Source organism: Colletotrichum navitas, assembly GCF_030913465.1.
Source record: "Colletotrichum navitas strain CBS 125086 chromosome Unknown LY79scaffold_1, whole genome shotgun sequence".
In the NCBI taxonomy this organism is placed as follows: Eukaryota; Fungi; Ascomycota; class Sordariomycetes; order Glomerellales; family Glomerellaceae; genus Colletotrichum; species Colletotrichum navitas.
The window spans coordinates 1,556,214-1,577,638 of NW_026850547.1; the positions used below are offsets into that span (position 1 = coordinate 1,556,214).

The 21,425-nt window shown below is 55.3% G+C and overlaps 7 protein-coding genes across 7 annotated transcripts; 4 read left to right on the forward strand and 3 right to left on the reverse strand.

Annotated features, from left to right (window-relative positions):
• Positions 1-771: 771 nt before the first annotated feature.
• On the forward strand, positions 772-1,927 carry LY79DRAFT_664705 (Anp1-domain-containing protein; the record flags this gene model as incomplete). Its single annotated transcript, XM_060562943.1, has 2 exons — positions 772-1,854; positions 1,907-1,927. The coding sequence occupies 2 exons, from the start codon at positions 772-774 to the stop codon at positions 1,925-1,927; spliced, it is 1,104 nt and encodes a 367-aa protein (XP_060420915.1).
• Positions 1,928-2,962: 1,035 nt separating this feature from the next.
• LY79DRAFT_504028 (ubiquitin-conjugating enzyme) lies at positions 2,963-3,718 on the reverse strand (the record flags this gene model as incomplete). The annotated part of the gene is made up of 2 exons (XM_060553468.1): positions 2,963-3,288; positions 3,469-3,718. The coding sequence occupies 2 exons, from the start codon at positions 3,716-3,718 to the stop codon at positions 2,963-2,965; spliced, it is 576 nt and encodes a 191-aa protein (XP_060420916.1).
• Positions 3,719-4,885: 1,167 nt separating this feature from the next.
• Positions 4,886-7,522, reverse strand: LY79DRAFT_503971 (cell wall proline rich protein; the record flags this gene model as incomplete). The annotated part of the gene is made up of 1 exon (XM_060553461.1): positions 4,886-7,522. One exon carries the CDS (start codon positions 7,520-7,522, stop codon positions 4,886-4,888), a length of 2,637 nt encoding a protein of 878 aa, XP_060420917.1.
• Positions 7,523-11,049: 3,527 nt separating this feature from the next.
• LY79DRAFT_18572 (uncharacterized protein) lies at positions 11,050-11,931 on the forward strand. The gene has a single exon (XM_060551347.1). It carries the CDS (start codon positions 11,211-11,213, stop codon positions 11,751-11,753), a length of 543 nt encoding a protein of 180 aa, XP_060420918.1. The 5' UTR covers positions 11,050-11,210; the 3' UTR covers positions 11,754-11,931.
• A 1,374-nt stretch (positions 11,932-13,305) lies between these two features.
• Positions 13,306-14,294, reverse strand: LY79DRAFT_18594 (uncharacterized protein). The gene has a single exon (XM_060551349.1). It carries the CDS (start codon positions 14,030-14,032, stop codon positions 13,436-13,438), a length of 597 nt encoding a protein of 198 aa, XP_060420919.1. The 5' UTR covers positions 14,033-14,294; the 3' UTR covers positions 13,306-13,435.
• A 426-nt stretch (positions 14,295-14,720) lies between these two features.
• On the forward strand, positions 14,721-15,455 carry LY79DRAFT_18589 (uncharacterized protein). The gene is made up of 3 exons (XM_060551348.1): positions 14,721-14,950; positions 15,016-15,161; positions 15,224-15,455. The coding sequence occupies exons 1-3, from the start codon at positions 14,884-14,886 to the stop codon at positions 15,362-15,364; spliced, it is 354 nt and encodes a 117-aa protein (XP_060420920.1). The 5' UTR covers positions 14,721-14,883; the 3' UTR covers positions 15,365-15,455.
• A 985-nt stretch (positions 15,456-16,440) lies between these two features.
• LY79DRAFT_664709 (uncharacterized protein) lies at positions 16,441-17,789 on the forward strand (the record flags this gene model as incomplete). The annotated part of the gene is made up of 2 exons (XM_060562944.1): positions 16,441-17,075; positions 17,165-17,789. The coding sequence occupies 2 exons, from the start codon at positions 16,441-16,443 to the stop codon at positions 17,787-17,789; spliced, it is 1,260 nt and encodes a 419-aa protein (XP_060420921.1).
• Positions 17,790-21,425: the final 3,636 nt, after the last annotated feature.

Consider the following 21,425-nt stretch of genomic DNA (forward strand, 5'->3'; position numbering starts at 1 on the left):
TCGACCAAAAGACACTGGGGTGTGGCGCTGCGTGGAGAGCATACGTACATCGTACCTAAGGTGGCTGAAAGCTTGCTATCCCAGCGGGACCTTTTCGAAATGGCTCACTGTAATTGGCTACCAGGAACGCCCATGAGAGAAGCTCTCCATACTAGAGGTACAGTGGATCATACTGCGAGTCTCAGGGGTCCGGCAGCCTAATGTCTCCTCGGCATTCCACTGTAGCGACTCCTGAGCCATTCAAGGTCTCAGCACTACTTAGCGCGCCCGTTCCGCTGGTCGCAAAATTATAGGTGGTGTCTCGTCTGTCTTTCAGCGCCCTACGTCCGTTGATGCGAGGCAGGATGGATCCGGGCCGGAGTTAGTCCTCGAGGGGAAGGAGAGGCGCTAAGCCCCTTTTGTCATACCAACTGTAACTTTAGTGTCGAGCTGTCCTCCCCAATGCGCATCCCTTGAATCGATCAGCCCGTCAATGTGGGAATCTCGTATCTGGCCAAATTTCTCACTCCTTCAGCCAAAGACACACGAGAAGGAATGCCCAGAGTCATCTTCTTCGACCACTGCGCGGCTGCCATTTTCTGCAAGTCAAATAACGCGCAACTCTCTTGAGCCTGTTCTGAACCTCAAGACGAACCGCTTATCCGAAAGCTACAACATACCCAGCTGCGCGAAGCCAAGCCAAGCCAAAGGCCGTCGACGACAACCTCTCTATCCACGACCGACCACCTTTATGATTATCGCATCTTCCTTCACCACGTAAGACTGCCACCCATGGCTCGCCCCATGGGGTCAGTTCGTTTGAAAAAGGCGAACCCAGTGACCCTCCTTCTTGGCGCAGTGCTGTGCATCTTCATCATCGTCTTCCTCGTCGGGCCCTCCAAGTCGATCACGGCAGAGCCGTCTGGTACCGCCTCTCACCACCTATCACCGCCAACCGCGCCCTATCGAAAGAAGGCAAAGGGCGACACAAGGCCACCGCCGGTCGTCCACTACAACCTCAACAATGTCACCATCACAACCGATCCCATTGGCAACCGCGAGTCCGTTCTGATCTTGACGCCAATGGCTCGTTTCTACCAGGAGTATTGGGACAACCTGCTGAGCCTCAGTTACCCCCACGACCTTATTTCGCTCGGCTTCATTTTGCCCAAAACCAAGGAAGGAAACGCTGCGACGGCGGCGCTGCAGGAGCAGATCACCAAGACTCAACGCTCAGACAAGAACCGCTTCAAGAGCATCGTCATACTACGGCAAGACTTCGAGCCGGCCATTGCATCCCAGGATGAGAGCGAGCGGCACAAGATGGAGAACCAGAAGGCCAGGCGGGCAAGCATGTCCAAGGCCCGCAATTCGTTGCTGTTCACCACCCTAGGACCCCAGACATCCTGGGTGCTGTGGCTTGATGCCGACATTGTCGAAACGCCGCCGTCCCTCATTCAAGATCTGGCATCGCACGACAAAGCCGTCATTGTCCCCAACTGCTTCCAACGGTTTTTCAACCCCGAGACCAAAAAGATGGAGGAGCGACCATACGACTTCAACAGCTGGCAGGACAGCGAGATAGCACAGAAGATGGCCGAGACAATGGGCCCCGACGACATTCTACTCGAGGGTTACAAGGATATGCCAACGTACCGTGCATTGATGGCGTATCTAGGCACTGATGAAAACGACAAGAAGATGGAAATTCCCTTGGACGGCGTTGGCGGCACTGCGTTACTCGTCAAAGCGGACGTCCACCGCGACGGCGCCATGTTCCCGCCCTTTTCCTTTTACCACCTCATTGAGACGGAGGGTTTCGCGAAAATGGCGAAGCGCCTGGGCTGGCAGCCGTTCGGGCTCCCAAACTACAAAGTAAGCAGACCTTGGTCACCGTCAATTGGTTCATTATCTCACATTTGTGCAGGTCTATCACTACAATGAATAATGGTGAGGCGCTACAACAGTCAGAACACACAAGTCTACCACTGGTTTTGCTAGTGAGACGGTAGCCGAAACTCCTCTTCCAACAACACCGGCGGCGGCATTACAAATTTACGCGCAAGCCTCATAAGAAAGAAACACATGCCTTTCAAAGCCATTGCACAGATACCCCTTTTTCATATATTGCCAAAAAAAAACATAATTGCGTTCAAAATATTGGCGACAGAGAAAGAAGAAAGGGGGCAATGGTGGTGAGAGTCAGGCGTTCTTTGTAGCATATTCACACAACCCCATCCACCCATCTACGCACAGCAAACTTCTACACACTTGGGGGGGGGGGTTTCCCCTTTTCCTTTTCTTTTTTTCGTCTTTTTTCCCTCTCGATGGATCAGGAGTCTGGGGATTGGGATAGCCGGAAGGGCTGGACTTGAGCGGCTAGGCAGCCTCATGACATGAAGGTGGTTGCGTCCGAGGGATGTAAGAGTAAATACAAAAGCGCCAAGGACCCAAAGAAGGGTGGCGGCGGGGATAGGTAAGAGAGGAGGAACATCATGGGACTGCGCAACATATCAGCATTAAAAGGAGTCTCTTATCCTTCAAGTCGAGAGCTCCGGGCGTTATAGACCAAAATCATATGTTATCCAACAAGAAAAAAAGGAAGAGCCAAAAAAAAGGCCCCGTCCATGTTTCTTTTCGTTTTCATGAATGACGCTCGCCGTATTATACGCATTCCCTTTGACCCGCGCGCCGCCATTCCCGCCCAAACACAAGTGACGATGTATCTCCCGTAAAAAATAGATATATATATATAGAAAAGAAAATAAATAAACACCCTAGCACGCTTCCCGAAACCCAATCCATATGCTCCCTCTCGATATCCTCATATCCGGATAGTAATCGCTCAGAACCCGTGTTCCGATCCAATCCTACCCGCTCCCCCTGCACCCGCCTCTTAGGATGATAACCTTGCGCAGGATACTATCACCCCGCGACGCAAGGGGAGGCGGAGTCGAGACGCCAAACGAACCGTCCTTGTGCACTACTGCCCCTCGTACCTCCCCTCGTCGTCGCGGCACCAGAACTCGACAAGCGCGCGGGTGCCGAGCACGTCGCCGCCGCGCAGCAGCGCCGCGACGTCGACGTTGAGAGGCGAGTCCGTCTCGGGGTACGCCAGCAGCGTGCGCACGGCGCGCACGCTCTCGAGGACGCTGTAGGCCGGCGTCCAGGCGTCCTTGAGCAGGTCGAGACAGATCTCGCCCGTCTGCAGCGCAATATTGGCGTGCACAACGGGCGTCACGAAGCGTATCGTGGGCGGCCGCAGGGGATAGTCCTGCGGGATCTGGATGGCGAGGAGCCAGCGGCCTTCTGTTTTGGGAAGGGAAAGAACAGCAATACGTTAGCCACCGTAACTCAGGGGGCGTTTCCACCTCGCGGCGTAGGTAGGGAGGGATGCGACGCATGCCTTCTGGCCGCGACCGGCCTCGCCAGAGGGGAAGTGAAGTAGGGAAAGGGGGGAAGAAGGTTAGGCGGGGGGTGTTAAAGTACCATCATATCCGTTCCCGATCCCCCGTCCGTTTATTACGGCTTCCCAGGTGAGAAGGTCCTCGTCGTTGACGGGACCCAGCCTCTCGATCCCCCGCTCGTCCTTCTGCTCCGCCCGCCACACATCCAGCTCCTTGATGAGTCTCTTGATCGCGCCCCGCCCGTCCGACGATTTGGACTTGGACTTGGACTTTTTGTTCGCACCCGCAGAGTTCGACTGGGAGTCGGGCAGGTTCTGGATCCGCCACGACATGTCGGCGAAGGCTGGTGGAGGAGAAGCTCTTGTCTGTTCGGTCGGGTGCGGGAGAGAGCAAGGTGACGGCGCCAGCTGCAAGAGTGGACAACAGTAGTGGTTCGAACGCGGGTAGTAGTAGCAGGTTGCTGGTCAATTGGACAGAATGAACGAAAGCGGATATGATATCTCGCTGTCTTTCGACTTGGGGTCGTCAAGAGTGAATGCTGAGAGATGAAATGCTGGAGCTCTGGAAACAGGTATGGACGGGGGGTTCACCTTGGCCAGTAACTGGGTCACGCTTCCCAGTATGCAATTGAGAGGTACCTTGTAACGCGCGACAGCACGGGTGGGCCCTCCGCGGCCTCAGCCGAGGTCTCCAGGCGTGGACCGGCCCTCTACCTTTAGTTTCCGGTCCCTGATCAACTTCACCCGTCGTGCCGAAACCCTTATGTGTTAAAGTCTGATGAATCGTAGCCCAAGCTATCAATGTTCCTGGCCTTGGGAACTCTGCACATCTCTTTACTACCGTGTTCTCAGAAAATGTTCATTAATATTTGTCTACGTCGCGATTTGTGCCATCTTTCCATCATCTAGAGGGCCGAAACAGCCAGCTGACCAAACTAAGAGGGGCGCTACAATGGCGTGCCTCGACTTGTCTGCCTCGCCATGTTTTTGCCATACTAAATTCGCTGTCCATCCCCGATATGTCCGAGTTGGGAGACGAGATCAGTGAACCACATGTTTCCGCCCCTCGCAGTTGTCACGAAGACATACAGCCGCATACCTGCTATGCTCATGCAACTTGCTGCTCATGCTATCATCACAATAAAACGCCTAATCCATGTCCCAAAGTATTTGGCCCGTAAGTACTGCTCATTCCCGCATGTATGCAGGGCTTAGCAACAAGCGATAATTGCTCTTCCTCAAGAAATAAGGGCGTGATGGACTTTTCAGTCGCCAATGAGGCCCACGACTGAGACGTTTAACACCCCCTTCCATGGTGGAAGAACATAACCCCGCCGAACTGTCCGACGAGAGAGAATGCGCAAAAGGTTGTACAAGAATTCCATATACATGCGTCGTGAGGCCACCTTTGTGATATAAGGTCGGGGCCGAGTAGATGATGACCTATCACTCGGTCATTGCGGGGAGGAGATTGGGCGAAATGTATTTCCCGGAAGAAATTCATGCCGAAGTGTCGTCCTTGGGCTTCCAGAATCGCATCATCCGGCCGAGTCGCTTCGATTTGCTTGACTTGTTCTTCTTGTCGTTCTCACCATCGCATGGGACTTCCATTGAGAGCTTGCTGCGTTCGCCGTGGGAGCTGCTAATAAGCCTGCTTAGACTGGCAAGACTGGATCTGCGGCGGCCAAAGGCTGCCGAAGATACTGAAACTGGCCTTTGCTGATCGGGCCGAATGGGATCCTGTCTCAATTGACTGCTGGCTGCAAACGAGCTGTCTCTGGTCATGGTTGAGTGACTGGACGTCAATGAAGGAATATCCACAGAGAGTCTGACCTCCGGGCCAGGCTCCCCAAGTAGCAGTGACTGGAAATTGTTCTCTTCATTAACCGAGGACGGGGCCGTGGAAATTCGCTGCGCATCGTAAGACATGGGCGAACGAGGCGACGGGAATGAGGAAGCGTGGCTCATTGAATAGGGACTGACAGGAACATGAGAGGAGGTCGGTAGGTGAAGGGGACTGACGTCAACCGGAGACAGATCCTTGCTCGCAAGGATTCTCCTCGGCGAGGGAGTCGCGGAGCCAGTCGATTCCGACTTCTCTTGGAAGATAGAGCTTGTGCGGAATTCGGACATCTCCGGAATGAGGGGCTCCTCGACAATTACGTCGTCTTGCAAAGAGACTAGAGATTTCTCGGATTTCATGCTAGCGGCCACCTTAGTCGCATCCTTGTCGGCGGCGGCGGGAGCTACGCGGATGCTCGCATCGTCTAACGCGACAGGCGCAATATCCAGGATGGGTTTCTTAACGGTGTTGGTCGCAGGCGGCGTGGCCTCGTCACCGGACGATTCATCGCTATCTTGCGCAACCCTCCTGCCGCTGTTGGTGTGAAGCGACGCGGACTTGCCCGTGTGTTCGTCGTCTTCCTCGTCCTCCTCGAAGACATCGGCCATGGTTGAGCTGCTACCAAAGCGGTGGATCCCGAAGCGAGCAGCCTCAAAAGGTACCATTTCGGGAGCACTCTCAGCGCGCCTATGGTAGTGCATTCCTGGGCCACTAAAGCCCTTCATGCCTTGCGCGCTGTGAAGCTGGCGTTTGGTAGAGGCGGCGGCTCGCTGAGCGGCATCCCATTCTGGATTGTTGCCTAGAGGAGTGTTGAAAGGACCTAGAGCAGCATCCAAATCGATCATGGGGAAAGAAGTGTCATCCTGGGCCGACAAAGGACGGGGTTTCCACTCTTGCAAGTTCTGAGGTTGGCTAGAAGTGTCCGTGACCACGAGTGTCGGCGTCACCGGCTCAATGTTGACTTCGGGCTCAGTCATTAGGGCTTCGTCCTTTGGTTCAGGGATCTCGAATTGACGTGCCGAGTCGCCTGAGAGATCCAAATCCTTACATTTCTTGTTGCGCGGCTTGCTTTTCCGAGCCAAAATAGACCCCGCCCAGTTTTTGACCTTCTTCTTCTTTTTCGACTTTTTGCCGTCAGGTCTTTGACCGTCTTGCTCCGAGATGCCTAGAGTCGTAATCGGATCTGAGACGTGCTCAGAAGTAGAAGAAGATGCCGAACTGTGAGGCTTGGATCCGGAATCAGAAGAGCTGGAACTCAGAGGCCTTACGCGTAGCGGCGATGCAGCAGCGGCGAAGGGGTCGAGTCCAAAGAACGACCACCGCTTCGGGGTCTTGGTTGGGCTCGGCATCGGAGGGCCAACAGTGCCCGCCTCGGGCAAGTTGATGAGTGTGGGAATCGAGTTCCTTCGTCTTGGAGACGCGCCCACGGATTGAATGCTCTGGGATCGTTCAAGGACGGCCCCGGCAGTGCTGGGTCTCGATCCGTTGGTCTGCCGTGACGGAGTGAGCACGAGAGGAATGACGGGCTCGCTTCCCGTGTTGGCGGTGGTTGGAATAGAAATGATGGAGGATATGCTGCCAGACACAGAGTGTCCACCAGGCCGTGCCGTCACGGTGCTAGAAGTATCACTAGACACCATTGATAGGGGGCGGGGAATGAACTCTAAAGTGTCAGAGAATCCAACGCGGGCACGGGTCGCAGGCCTCTCCGCGGGTGAAGCTCTGTCACTCGAAGTGCCTGAATCGGCAGTCACGGGCCTGGTGAACTCTGGTGGTACCCTGAGAACCGGCTCGGATTCGACGCCCTTCAGCGTCTTCCCGTCCAACCCTCCGTTCTGATCTCCCAGACGCCGGTCATAGTCGGCTGGACTGGTTGGCGCGCTATTACCTCGCATGTTTCCGGGTGCTGAGGGCTGCACAATGAGAGAAAGGTCGTGGCTTGATAGTGCCGCAGATCGTCTGTGGGCGTGGCCGCGGCGGTTGGCGGGTTTTGGGGGTGGAAGTTGGAAGGTGGGGGATGCGAAGCCACTCTCGGATCTTGTTGGGCTTGTACCCGTCACTGTGATAGAATCTCCAGAACGGATGCTCCCTCCAACAAATTCGCTTCCTCCTCTTCTGTGTCCGACCCCAGTTGGTCGTGAAGGCGATGGCACAAGTCTGGGGGACACGGGCGGCGGGGACAACGGAGGGCTAAGAAGCGAGTTGGTGTCCGGCGACAGCGAAGCACCCGGGTTGAATGTGAAGTTGGGGAGCGCAGGTGATCTTGAAGGTCGGTCGGCAGAATCGGCAGCCATGCTGAAGGTAGACCGGTCATGAATCTCGATCGCGGATAGAGGCCGTCGTCCCGTTGCTCTAGAGATAGAAGAAGGCGCAGAGGCGGACGATGGCCTTGCCGGGAAAACAAAAGGCGGGTTCGGCAAAGGAGGCATTGTTCGAGGGGAGCCTGGTCCTGAAAAGGGTATTGGGGAGGAGGTAGAAGCATCCATCATAACTGGTAGAGAGATCGCTTGCATCGAAGGCTGGTCCAAAACCTTTGTACCGGCGGAACCCGTCATAGTCTCAGGTCCAGCAGTCGTTGCCATGTTAAACTGAGCCGCTCTGCGGCTACAGGATCGGTCAGCAACTAGTAGAAGGACATGTAGAGGGCGCGGTTGCGAGATGGCCGTCGGTCGGTGAGGAAGGGAAATCGCTTGGTTCTTGACGCGGACAGCGCGTCGGGCAATTTGCAGAGGCGATGACGGGGTTGGTGATTAATTCTGTTGCATCAACGTCTAAGCAAACAGTGGCCTTTATAGTGCGAAGCGTTCGCTACACGGGATTAAAACTTGAGGCCGGTGGGCGAGTAGACACCTTTTCGTTCGGAGGGGGGATGTCGAATGCGGCGCGTTGACGATGGGAATTGGACGAAATTGGCGTTCACGATTGCGTACGTGACAGAATCGGTCGACCAGGTAAGACAAATGCTATTTATCGAAGATGAAGATTGAAAAGGTTGTTAAGGAGCGGACGGTACAAAACCAGAAGCAAACCTGCAAGATTTACAGCTGGAATTGAACCACGAAACAGAAGTCAGTGAACGACGACGGCCTCGAAAGGTTTGGGGGGGAAGAGTTGATAGGAATAAGAGGGGGTTGCGACGCGGAAGACTAAAGAGAGGATGAGATGGATGGGTGGACTTGGGATTAGAATTGGGGACACACACACACACGCACACGCACGCACACAACACACACACACACACACACACCAACGAGAAGCGACGAGTCGGGTCCAGCGGTTGGGGTGTGGATGATGGGGGCAGGGTGTGTGCAAATGTGGACAGGGAGGGGGTGGGGAAGGAAAATCTCAGTTTGGTTTGGACTGACTGGTTCGGGGAGTGGAAGGGGGGAGGGGACAGCACGAGGGGGAAGGAAGGAGAAGAGGGAGCAGCGGCAGGGACATGCTGACCAGGGGGTGAGATTGTGATTCCAACAAGTCCTCAGAGCCCGGACACAAGCAAGGCAGGGACAACCAGGGGGGCTTGCTCAGGTTGATGGGGCAGCAGCCGTAGCGTACTCACACCCAACGCGCCAAAGAGCAAGCGAGCAAGTACTCGACAGCACCATGAACCGCCAAAAAGGTACAGGCGCTGCTGCGATACGAGAGGAAGCAGTACGGCGGTTACAGTGCACACATATGCAACTCAATATCAGACGGTGGGGGGGGAAACCAGAGGTGCGTACTCTACCTACTGGCAACATACCTAGGTAGAGAGAGTATCGACATAGTAGTACATCTAGGTAGGTAGGGCACGAATAGCCTTCTACAAACGGAGTATGCGTAAACCCATACTGCGTGCACACGGCGCCGAGTGCAACATCCAGTTACCATTGTTGCTGACCTACCTATCTAGGCAACTTATCGGAGCTCGTACAGGTATGCCCCAGAGTCTGATCGACGAGCAAGGCATCCCTGGACCAAATCGTGACCACCGACCGCTACGAGGAAGACGCTCAACAACAAACCCTTTGCTCGGCGCCTGAACCCTTCCGTTTATTACCTAGGTAGGTATCTTTCCACTCGACTTGTCTATGGCATCTTCTGCCTCCGTACCTATCTTGGACGCACCTGTGGCTATCCTACGTCGCAGCGACTGGACGGGCCCTGGCAGATACATGCCTCGCCCTGCAGCTGTACCTGCACTCCCTCTTGTGAACCATCCACTCAAAGCCGCCCAGCTCCTGGGCAACCTGGGCAACCTGGGCAACTGGCTCATGGTACCAAGGGAAAGGGGGACTATGCAGTAGCGTATCACGACACCACACCTTATGCTAGGGCAAGTACCTATTCGCGTCGCTGGGGTGAGTGTGGTGAGGTGCTGGTTGCCATACTCTTTGCTAACCCCTTTGGTGCTTAAGGGAGCAGCCACAGCAGTTCGTACTAAGAGCCGGTACTAAGAGCCGGCCGTCCTTGGGTGGCCGGCCACACAGCCCATCTCTCCCGAGTCCCCTTAGCGGTCCGACATCTGGCCATAGGCCTCTGGTTGGCCTGGTTAGTCTGGCTAACTTGACGAGGTTGCCCCCCCTCCGTTGCGTTGCCTTCCAACGCCGTTTGACTATTCTCTTTCATTTGTCTCGAGTCCATGGCCCATTGTGCTAAAATCTTGTTTTTGGCAAAGGGAACCTGCCTCTTATTGAAATGGCTCTGCAGATAGTCTGAGACTATATCGCCTAGTCGGTGGATCTGACGATGGTTGGGTCGCTGCAAGTCACAAAGGAACCTGGAAAGGCAAGTGGGCAGGAGACAGTGAGTGGAGGCGCTGAGAGCTCAAGTGCACGCTGTGTCGTGCTTTTTACTTTTTATTTTTTTCTATTTTTTAATCAATCTTTTTTGCGAGGTGTGGAAGCCACGATACCCTGGGCTCAATATCCATGATTTTTCTTTTGCAAATTATGGCCTTCCCAGGCCGGCCTATGAATAGAAGGGGGGGGAATAACACTGACAAAGATGTACTATACAGCACAGACAGCTAGCTGGCAGCCTGTACCCGGTTGTTTCTTTTTGCCGCCCAGAAGTGGCCGACCAGGACCGAAACCAAGACCAAGATCATACAAGCATACAAAGAAGTCTCCCTTGCCTAGGGCAGTCAAAGAAATGAAGAAAAAAATTCAATAATAAATCACGCGAGCATAATAGCTCAACAACATCATCAAAGTTCTATCGGCCGTCAGCTAAACCCACTGACTACTTGCTCTGAGCAACCGCCTCAGCTCAGTTTCGCTCGGCTCGGCTCAGCTCACGGTCACCTCCGAGGGTTTGATCAGGTGCCTCTTGGAGATCTTGAGAGGGCTACCTAGACCGATGCTGAGACCGACAACCGGATGAGCTGCGCATGGCAGCTGCGAGCCAGACGAATCATCGCAGCGTCTCCCTCCTTGGCTAACAAACGCCATGTAACAACGGCTGCCAACAGCTTCTGCAAGGTACCTGCCTACCGTATATAAACGGCGCTGGCGGCGTTAGCTCCCTTGGATCACACACCCCCTCCATCACCATCGCTGCCATCCGCCCCTTGCGGCACTTCTGGGAGAAAGCCACCACAACAAGCCTTGACATGGTCAACAAGAAGAGACGAGACGAAGAGAAAGGAAGAAGAAAGCAGGTACAGGGCCAAAGTTAGGCCGAGTCTGTGCGAATCATGTTATGATTCTGGTCAATCTTTCCTAGGTTCTACGGCCTTGCCCAAAGTATCGGAAATACGCTTTCGCTTCATCCTAGAACAGGACTTGAGCTGGCTTTCAATCCCGTATCCTGAACACCTTCTTTTCTTTTGCCCGACCCCGGGTGACCCGGCCAAGTTTCAACGCCCAATAAAGACACCGCCGGACCCATTGCCGACTCGATTCAATTCGACACCCACGCCGCATCTTGGGATTCGATCAACGCCTCCGGTTCGTTCCACCTTGACGTCCATGGCCAGAGCAGAGCCAAAGCGGTCAGGCGATGTGTGCGGGCTCAATGGGGCGTCCGATTGTGGCTTACGTAGTAATACCGGATGGCAGCATGGGGCACTGGGGCGGCACAAGAACCAAATTCCTCCTCCGCGATCAAATCCCCATGGTGGCCTCTGACTGGTTAACGGTCTCAAGAACGAAGAACGACGGTCAAGGGTGCAAAACGCATGTGCCAAGGCCCCCCCCTCGTTACTTTTATCCCGCTCTTTCTCCATTGCTGGGGTTGCTGGGCCTCAAAACGCCCGCGCACCCCCAGGCGGCAGGCCCAGAGAGACGAGAGCCCCTCCTCCAAGCCTCAAATATACCCCTCCCATTCTCCCCATATCAAATCAATCGGCCAGATGGCCGATGGTGCTCGGGTCAGATCTGCTTACTTTTCTCTCTCTTTCGCTTCCTCCTAGCCTTTAGAGAGAGAAAGCCCTGGGTGCCGAGTTCTGGGACCACGGCTGGTCAGGTTAAGCCCTCGAGTGCACGCGTAGGTGAAGGATCAAGTACCTCGCGTTATAGGAGGCGTTCCGAGGGGTACGGGTAGTGTTGTCGATATGCGTCTGTTTGGCTTTTTCCGCCCTGTTTTGGGACGGCTCAGTACCCTCCCCCTCCCTGGGCACCGCATACATCGTACATAGTATGGTCTCCAAATGATAATTGGCAGCATGCAAACGCGTATGGGATGGGACGGGGTCAGTACCTTATTTCTCCCATGTTTCCCGTATTTGACGCCCCGTTCCTGATGCCCCCATTGGACCTCCTAGTGGGGTGGGGAGCATGTCACGGTTGGAGCTGATGGGGCCTGGAAGAGGGAGGGGAGGCAACACGACGCAACCCCAGAATCGGATGCACTGACGGCAGACCAGAACTGTGATGCACACCTCTTCCTACGAAGTACAGAATGGTCCTAGGCCTATGTCTGTATGCACACGGCGCCCGTTTACCGAAGCACAACGGCACAAACAACGGCGTCCAGTGCTTCAACCTCGCATGTCTCGTCCTCCTGCACACCTTCAGCGGCGCAAACGGCGATGACAGCCTTGTCGTAGTAGCTCGCCAGTGGCTTGCTCCTCTACACTTGCAAGTTTGGCAGGGGAACAAAGGGGGCAGCACCGCGCGGCTTGGTCCCAAAGTTTAGTTTGGGGCGGTTTTTTTTTTTTTTTTTTTTTTTGTCATCGTTGCCACGGCTGGGAGCCTCATGTTGTTGACTCGGTTGCAAAGACTGGCGGCCTTAGGAGCTGGCCATGAGACGACGGTTTGATGGGAACACCTCGGTCCGTCAGCCTTGGCTTCAGTCAACGCTCGCCTGTCTCCATTGGAGGAAAGGTGGAAAGTTTCTTTGTGCGACGCGGCGCCGTCACCCCGCGAGTCCACGGCAAGGAGACGCCAGCGCGCATGCCCAGCTTGCTTAGTGCGGCCTAGCCCTCAGCTCTTGACCCTTCACTTGTTTCGAGTCGGCCATTGCGAGCGAGCGACGAGACGAGCGCCGCCATCAACAAACAGACGGCACCCCCCAGCCCGTTGCTGGCCGACCACCCTATCTGGCCAGTGTACGGATACTTCTGTACCTACCTACGCATTGGTGCCTTTTCCCACCCCGTTCTGAGAGCTGCAGATGTGGCCGCAGAGCAGATGCAGATGATAACCTCCGCGCCTCCGCGTCGCCCCAAGCACCAACCAACCAGAGTCGGGCCTGTCAATTGCCATGTCGCATCCAAGCCCACCACGCGTATGCAGCTCGCAGTGGGCACAGACGGACCTGCATGACGCGACGGACCAATTGAGGAGTGATGGCGGCTTGATAAGGACGAGAGGGATTTTGCCTTGATTCGGCACATTGGGATCTTGGTCGACACTTGGGATGGCATACCACGGCATAGCACATCGGTTTGCAGCTTGAGATGAATGACATGCCGACTCGCATCGAACCCGCCACGAGTGAAGCAGGAAACTCGCATGGGGAAATCAGGAACAGTTACCCCCTTGGGAAGCCCTCATCTCCCGGCAGGTGAGCAAAATCCTCCTCGTGACGATGCTTTGCCTCCTTGGTTGGAACCCATCCCCACCAGACCGGGGTGCGCAATCCCTAGTAGTAGGTATAGCAGAGTCCCATTTCGTTCTGTTCCCCTTGTCCATTGTTGTTTCTTTTCCCCGACCTCTCCTCCTCTCATGGAGGCTCGCCAGTCATTGCAAGCGCGGGTCCGGCCTAAAGCATCCTAACTTGCATCATTTCATATCCGATCCGATCTGCCAAATGCTTCTAAGAATACACATCCTTCCTTGCCCACGCCAGCCTGTGGGCAGTGGGTGGCCCTCCCCGGCGACCGCAACGGTTCGTTGGCGGCAAAGCAGAGCGCACCAGGCTTGGTCGAATTGCGGATGACCCAAACTAATTTCGCCTGCAAGATGACCTGCCGCCGCTTTCAGCCAGCGACCCCACGCCCCCTCGCCGCCCTCGGTAATGAAAATGGAGCGAGCGATGGCCCAGTCATCACAAAAACTTGTTGGATACCGCCGCCGTTCAAAATCTTGCGCCAGCCATCCAAAAACCCTCAGGTCTTTACCAAGTACCCCATCAATATTCACCTGGACATCCCTGCTCGGCTGATCAAGAAAGCATCTACGAAGATCACTCGAGGCCTTCTCTTCGGAAACCTGGGGTTGCCCTCTGGGATATCCAGGTTTGGGCAGTGCAGGGCACAATTGGAGAACGGCTCCGATGGATCCCGCAACAGGGATCACGACTCCGGAACTCGATATGCCCAACACAGTCGGTGACTGGCAGAAGGGGAAGGGGAAAAAAGAAACATCTGCCTGGATCATCTCGGCAGTTTCGCGCGCCACCGGAAAGTGTGGACATCAGCCGTCATCTGTCTGGTTGAGACTGGAGAGCGAATTTGCAAGTCCACTTCGTCTGGTAGTGTACATTGTTTCCGTCCAGATGGATGCTCATCCGTCAGTACCATTTCTGCCCGCCGTGAGGCAGCCATGTCCATTCCAGCGCCCATCTGAAGCTGGCCTTGTCCCGAGGCATAAAACGACGTAATGTCTCAAGATCAGGCCTAGCCCTAAGCCACGACCGTTGGAATAGAGCTGTTGGCCGGTAGGAAATTTCTCGGGGTGAATATCGGACACCGCATCAAAGGGCCGAGATGTCAAATGATCGGCTGAAAGGCCTCCAACGCGTCCCACCAGACGTGTTCTACCCGAAGCGTAAAGGAAGTGACACAAGCCGAGTCGACTCCGACGGAAAAAGCGAACAGAAAAGCAATCGCCGCAGCGATTGCGCACTACGAATCGTCAGCGGGAAGCCGGAGACATACTCCCTTGCTTGCTGGTCGCATTGATGCCGCTTCTGTCGCAAACTGGTCAATCAATTGGTTGTGCATTCCCACGCGCCCCCTGGCTTCCGGGAGGAGAAGGACCCTGGAGAGCAAACTGCCGTCAGCCACATACACGGGTCCTTATTATATGGGGCGCACCGCCACGTCTGCTTTTGACTGGCTGGTCGGCAGCCTTGCCCCCTCCCACCCGCCGCATTCCAATCAGACGTACCTCGAAATTTTCTGTCCCGACAGGGCAGATTTCAAGCCATCTACAGAGCAGTGAATCTTAACTACGCAAATTAACGTTCCTACAGCTTGGATCCCGCAATTCTTCAAGAGCTTATCATCATGTCGGCTGCGGAACCCCAAACCAACACTGCCGCTGGCAACAAATCTCTTGGCATGCGGAAGAATGGTATCTGATCAGCTCCATTCTTGGGCAACCTGGGCTTCGGTGAACTAACCCTGTCTCCCTTCCAGGCAAGCAATGGCACGAAACGAAAAGGGCTTTTAGGCCGACGTCAGGATTGACCTCATACGAGAAGCGCGCCAAGGACCGTGTTGCGATGGCCGCGATGAAGGCCAAAGAGAAAGAGATGAAGGACGAGAAGGAAGCAGAGCGCAAGGTGAGTTGCACCATCTGGGCTGTACTCTGTCACAGGCCGGCAAGGCTGACACTTGTTTCTAGCAACGAATCCAGGCCATCAAGGACAGAAGAGCCGCCAAGGAGGAGAAGGAGCGTTACGAGAAGATGGCAGAGAAGATGCACAAGAAGCGTGTGGAGAGACTCAAGAGGAAGGAAAAGCGGAACAAGCTCATCAACTCATGAGCTGCGTTGCGGGTAGACCGCTGTTGGGGCGGGCACTGCGAACGAATCTCGACGCCGACAACCTATCAGGAGAGGCAGCACCGGTCTCCCATGAACAGACACCGAAACATTTTCAGAGAAGTGAAGAAGGAGTCTGGTCTACCGCGCCCTATTTTGCACAGCTCGGCGAACAGAATACATGTTACAGGGGCTCATGCGAGGGCGAACGTTGTGCTAAAAAGGCGGCTCCTCCTCCTCCTCCTCCTCCTCGAGACACGAGGTTGCGACAAGAAGCGATATACAACAACGATACGGAGGCCAGGCTCAGGGCCGGTGGGTGAGGGGAGGGGGGGGATGAGCCAAACCTTCGAAAGCATATGTACTGTACGCCTGTACTACAGAAACGTAGCCCGATGAGGCTAGCCATCCGAGCTTTTTCAGTTGGTGTCAACAGGTCAAAAGGAGAAAAGAAAAGAAAAGGCCAGATGATGGGGTGGAACTGATCCAGACAAGGGGTTCGAATCATGGTCGCATAGTGTGCATAGACACAATAAGCGCATAGCATGAAGCCTCTTGATGTTATTTTTTCTTCTACCTCGTTATTGATTACAAGTATACAAAACCTTGTGAGCGTGCTTGTTGTGAAGTTCAGACGACGTTTCGTGACAATGGAGGTCCTCCCCCAAGGGGGACTGCATGTGAAAGTGCGTCATTGGCCGAGAGAGAGAGAGAGCGCACCGGCGGTCAACCAGCTTTCGCCTCGACACCGTGCACATTCCACCTCCACACCTTTCCACACCGCGTCCTTCCCTCCCATCTGCAAGGAAACAGCCACCAAGCAAGCCTGTCCATCGCCCGTCTATCAAACACACGCTCAAAAGCATTGACCGTCCCAACGGGGGGAGCCAAGGGGTGAAAGTTTACCTGGGCCCATCCCAAAAAGTGGTTGGTCGGCAGCTGCGCACTCACTGGCGCGTGCGGTTTGCGCGCGGCGGCTGTAGTAGAACGCCTTTTTTTAGTCGAACTCATCCGAAAGAGGGAGAGGGCTAGATACTGGTACAACAAGAGAAGAGGGGTACAAGAAACAGGGTGAAACCATGTCAGCCAACGACGGCTTCGGATTGCCGTCGGCGTCGGCCTCGACGTTGGCGACGGCAGTCGCCCTCGGCAACTCTCTCAAAAACCACGACCACAGCGGGAGTAGCAGCAGCAGCAGCAACAGCAGCAGCAGCAGTAGCAACAGCAATAGCAACAGCAGCAGTAGTCAAAACCACAGCAAGAGCGGTCACGACGAGAGGAGACCCTCCGCACTCGCCACCGCAGTAGCCCAACTCCCCGCTCGGCGACCGCGGCACCAGGTCACGCGCTCCATCACCGAGTTCTCGCCGCCGCTCAGGATGCATCGACACCGGCACAGCCATCACCACCACCCGACGCAGCACGCGCTGCACCTCAACGCGCAGAGCCGCCGGGACAGGGACAGGTTGCTGCTGCTGGACGAGAGGGCCCCGGGCCCCGGCGCAGGCGGGCGGAGCTCGCTTGACATGCCGAGGTCGGAGCATGTGACGCCCAGCAGGACCCCGGATTCGAGCCGGAGGACCAGCGCGCTCGTAGGGCCGATGATTGGAGGCGGGGAGAACCCAGCCCTGACCGCGTCGCCCAGGAGGACGAGAAAGGTCGACAAGGCAGCCGTGCTATTGGAGGAGAAGAACCGGACGGCAAGCCGGGTCACGTACGTACACACACAACGCCCCTTTTTTGCGGGTGGACTATCAAAACCATACATGGAAGCTGACTCTCCTTCGTTTTTCCTCGTCACAGGGGCCTGAAGAACTCACTGGTCGAGCTCAGCGGTTTCTCGACGGCAACGACGCGGCGGCTCGACGAAACATACTACTCAGTGCTGGAGAAGAAGAGCATGCTGCAGAGCACCGTCGCAGCGATTCAGGAGCTGGCGGTGGCCTCGCGGCAGCTGACGGGCGAGTTCGAGGAGCAGGCTGAGCAGATGGCGCGCGACGTGGCGGCGCAGCTCGACCAGTTTGGGCAGTTCGGCGAGCAGGAGGCGCGGATCGCGTCTCTGCAGGGCCGTGTCGAGACGGGGCGGGCGCGGATCCAGGGGCTGAGCGGACGCGTCGACGCCGTGAGGCGGCGCATCGAGGGATGGGAGAACGCAGATCGCGAGTGGCAGGAGAAGACGCGCAAGAGGCTGCGAACTATATGGATCGTCATGTCGGTCGTGTTCGCCGTGCTCATCGTGCTGTTCGTCGGGGCGCACTACCTCGGCGGTGACAGCGGCGCCGAGATCGGGGGCGGGACGGGCCTCAAGGGGCTCGAGAGGGGGGTCAACAGGAGCGCCGGGGCAGGGGGAGGACCTCTGCCGCCGCTGTGGGAGGACCGGAACGAGAGGGAGGAGGAGGACCGGCTGAGGGTGTTTGACGAGCTGTGAAGACTCGTGGGGGGGGCGTGGTATTGTTTCTCTCGAGACTGCAGGGAAGGATGGAAATCGCATTACGGCCAACGCATACTAATATTTGATACCCCGGAAAGAAAGACGTTTGCTACTTGACCACTCTCCCGCTTATCGCCCGTGGGTGTGTTGCTATCCCAAGCCAGGGGCAGAATCCCCCATGCGTGTTCTGGTGTACCACTCGCTGCTACAGTCAACTTCGTCCCCCCTGAGCATAAACCACAATAGGAGTCTGCACATCAAGGGGGGTCTGGTGGGATATTTGCGATTATATTGACCCTTTGCCAGTGTTAGGAGGGAATGTACGTAAGGCTCTATGTAGTTTATCTCCTACTTTGCTATCCTTGGTGGTCATCTAGATGGTTTCCTTTTCGATACTGACATTTCGGTGGGAATCGTGAGAGCTACGTGATTTATATCTTCCTTTGAGCCCCTGGAGAAAACTCTCAGTCCGCCTCCTCGTAAATCTCTGGACCGTGTTAGCCCGCTGCTGCTTCGATCGAGCCGAGAAACGCTTTTAGAATGTCGTTGGCGGCCAGATGGACCCGCCAAGTCGAAGGGTCCTTTACAGATGCCTGCAAACCACGTCAGATCGGGGAACGTACGTGGCTACTCCTCCAGGATCTGAATTCCTGACGAGCCGCTACGATGAAACTTCGTCGTCACCCATGGCCCTCCTCGTATGGACTGCCTCGTCAGATGAACGGAGATGGTTGGGCAGTGAGCTATATGGAAGCCCGAACAGAAGGAGGGCCATGCCATTCGTCGGCTCTCCAGATAGCTTTGGAGGCAAAGCAAACGAGGGTCGTGAATCAATGGAAATGTGGCTCAGATGGCTAATTGATGGTTTTCCGGGAGGTCGGGAAGCGACAGACAAATGCATCAAGAATGCTGATTGCTATCTATCTCCGTTCTACTATTTGCTAATGAGTGTATACACACACACACTTGTATATATATACACATACATAGTGTTATCCAAACAACGAGCAGCTGTCTTTTTTGATCCAAGAGAGCACACTGTTTAGTTCCTATATTTGTAACGTTTCATAACTCAGGATGTTGATCAGCCAAGTCGTCGAAGACGACCTGGTAGCCTGGCCTATACAACGCTCATACTCACCCAGTGAACCCGAGATCAACAGTTCGAATAGAGGACCTGCCAGATGGAGAAGGGGCCAGCAATCCTTGCAAGATGCAGAATGCTGTAAAGGCTTCCGAGTGAATAGCATGTCGTGTGTTTGCATAGACCCGCCGCAGAGAGCGGGTTTGGATTGAAATGACCTCAACCCGTTGAAAAGGGGGGCTCCTGCAGTCACCATCAGCTTGCGAGTTACGGAGCATGAGTGGCATTGATACGGCATGGAAGGCACTCCGAATACCTGGGCTACCGTGTTTCGTTGGGCCCGTCCAAAGTCCACTAAGCTGATCTGCATTTTTTGGGGGTTTTCCCAGCTCGACATATTGTATGTAGTGGCGGTGGTGTTCTGGTCTTGTCACTCGTATCTCTGGCTGTCTCGACTCATCTTCCCCTCTGCTTCGAGTGCCGGATATCGTATCCGGTCCAAGGCGCCATTCACACGTGTCTAAAGAAGTCGTTCACGGACGCGCTGTGTCGACGACTTCGCACTTTTTTTTCGTTCGTGATAAGGGCGTGGTTATTCATGACACAGACCAGCTGGTGATTTGACTGGAACAGCCGGATCTAGGGTTTGTATGAGGCTACGTGAACGTGCGAAACGAAACGTCTCACTTGACTTGTTTGGATCAGCACACAAAGCCGTACCGAATACGGAAACACGCGGCAATGAAGTGGCCAACCTCGGCCAACCCCATTCCCCTTGGAGAAGCTCTGGCCCCTCCATTCTGCCCCGACGAGGAAGCAGAAACGGACACGAGTGGATGACGCTGACAGATTGCCATCACCCCATCTCGTCATCGAAGCTAGCTGGTCGGTCGGTCAGTAGTAGCCTGAGTAATCCGGAGTCATCAGGCCAGCAGGTCACTAAACTGGTTGAAATGTTATGCGGCACAGGTACATGACATGCCGTCCCGGCGAGCCTGGGGACCGGGCAGGCCGAACGGCGGCTTAAATGAGAATTATGCACATCGATGGTCCCCGTTTCTTTCTTCTCCTTCCTTACCCCCTTTACGATAATTACCCGAATGGGCGCCGCTCCGGAAAGCCGACGACGCGACTCCACACCCGTGCGTCCACGTCCTAAGCGTCCCGGCAACCCGTATGTAGCCGGATAGGCACATGTATTGCAGCGTTGCTAGGCGGAGTCCCGTCACTTCTAGGCTCTCCAAGCGGGTTTCGTTTCATGAACCGAATGAAGGCTACGCCTGGACCCAGACGTAGAGTTTCCGCCGGCCGCGGGTTCCAGAAGCACCGTCATGGTCGAGCTTCTGTCGTATCCGGGGGGGTACGGCGTCAAATGGGGGTTGGCGCGTGTGGAGACGGAAGAGCACGAGGAAAACTACTCTGTCTGGCAGGAATCAATAACGAACTAGCTAGGTTGCTAGGTATGGCTGTGTAAAAGTAAAATTGAAAAAACAGGCCAACGCAACGAACGGTCGGATCTCTGTTGGCAAGTGGATACGGTGGGGGCAGGAAATCGTTGTAAATCATTGCATGATCAAGAACAAAAAGAAGAAGAAAAAAAAAGGGTACAGTGTCGAGCGGATTTCACCCGGCGCTAGGCGTCGATTGTCCTGTACGACAGCTCGGTCTCCTCCGGAGGCAAGGCCCAAGGGAAGTCGATGGCGACAACGATTGCGCGTCTGCGGGCTTGGCCATGGCAAGGCTTGAGGCTGACTGGCCTTGACAGCAAACAGTTGTCTCCGTAGTGGAGATAGGGCTTTTCCCACGCTTGTTTGGCGGTTTGCCTAGCTTGGTTTACGTACCATGTAATATTATCATACTGGTGTTGGATTTGGGGGCCGGTGAGTCAACGAGAGCGATACGGCTGCATGGTTGCACGGTGCATCTTCTGCAAGTCATGATCACTGAGGCAAGGGACTGCCCTGTCGCCGCACTGGAACATGAGAGAGAGAGAGAGAGAGAGAGTGTGTGTGTGTGTGTTTCTGAAGGTGGGAGAGAAACATCAGTTGGACACAGACAAGTCTACTACCGGTATAGACGTGATGCAGTACCGAGAGTTCAGAAGACAGGCAAGTCGAGGAGGTAATGTGGCTGAAGTGTGTGAGTCGTGTCATGGGAATGACGGCTGCACACGACGAGGTGAAGGGCCGTCCTGTCCCTGTCTTGAGTCGATGTCTCGGCATCCAGCTCCCGGCCTAATGATTGGGTGGTAGACCTGAGGAGGGTGCCCAGCGACGTCATGCACGCCCCCCATGGTCAATATTCGACAGCAACCAACTCTTGCCGACAATCGTCACCGCCACGCTCTCTCGGCGTCACTCGGGCCTCAATACTTGGGAGTTTAAGGTATTTGTTGCACTTGGAGGGGGCTCGGCTTGCTGCGGTGCGGTGGCTAGCCTCATTCGAGAAAGACGCAACTCAATAGTCATGCGCAGTCTGTAGCCCGCACTGCATCCATATTGGGAACATGAAGGGAAGGGAAGGAAGGATGAAGGAGTAGACAGAAGGAG

Bases quoted from the DNA above. Each gene is read 5' to 3' on its own strand.
- LY79DRAFT_18572 (XM_060551347.1), top strand. From the start codon at position 11,211: ATGTGTGCGGGCTCAATGGGGCGTCCGATTGTGGCTTACGTAGTAATA.
- LY79DRAFT_18589 (XM_060551348.1), top strand. From the start codon at position 14,884: ATGTCGGCTGCGGAACCCCAAACCAACACTGCCGCTGGCAACAAATCT. The intron at 14,951-15,015 runs GTATCTGATCAG...TCTCCCTTCCAG, and splicing joins TCTTGGCATGCGGAAGAATG to GCAAGCAATGGCACGAAACG. The intron at 15,162-15,223 runs GTGAGTTGCACC...ACTTGTTTCTAG, and splicing joins AGAAGGAAGCAGAGCGCAAG to CAACGAATCCAGGCCATCAA.
- LY79DRAFT_18594 (XM_060551349.1), bottom strand. From the start codon at position 14,032: ATGATCCAGGCAGATGTTTCTTTTTTCCCCTTCCCCTTCTGCCAGTCA.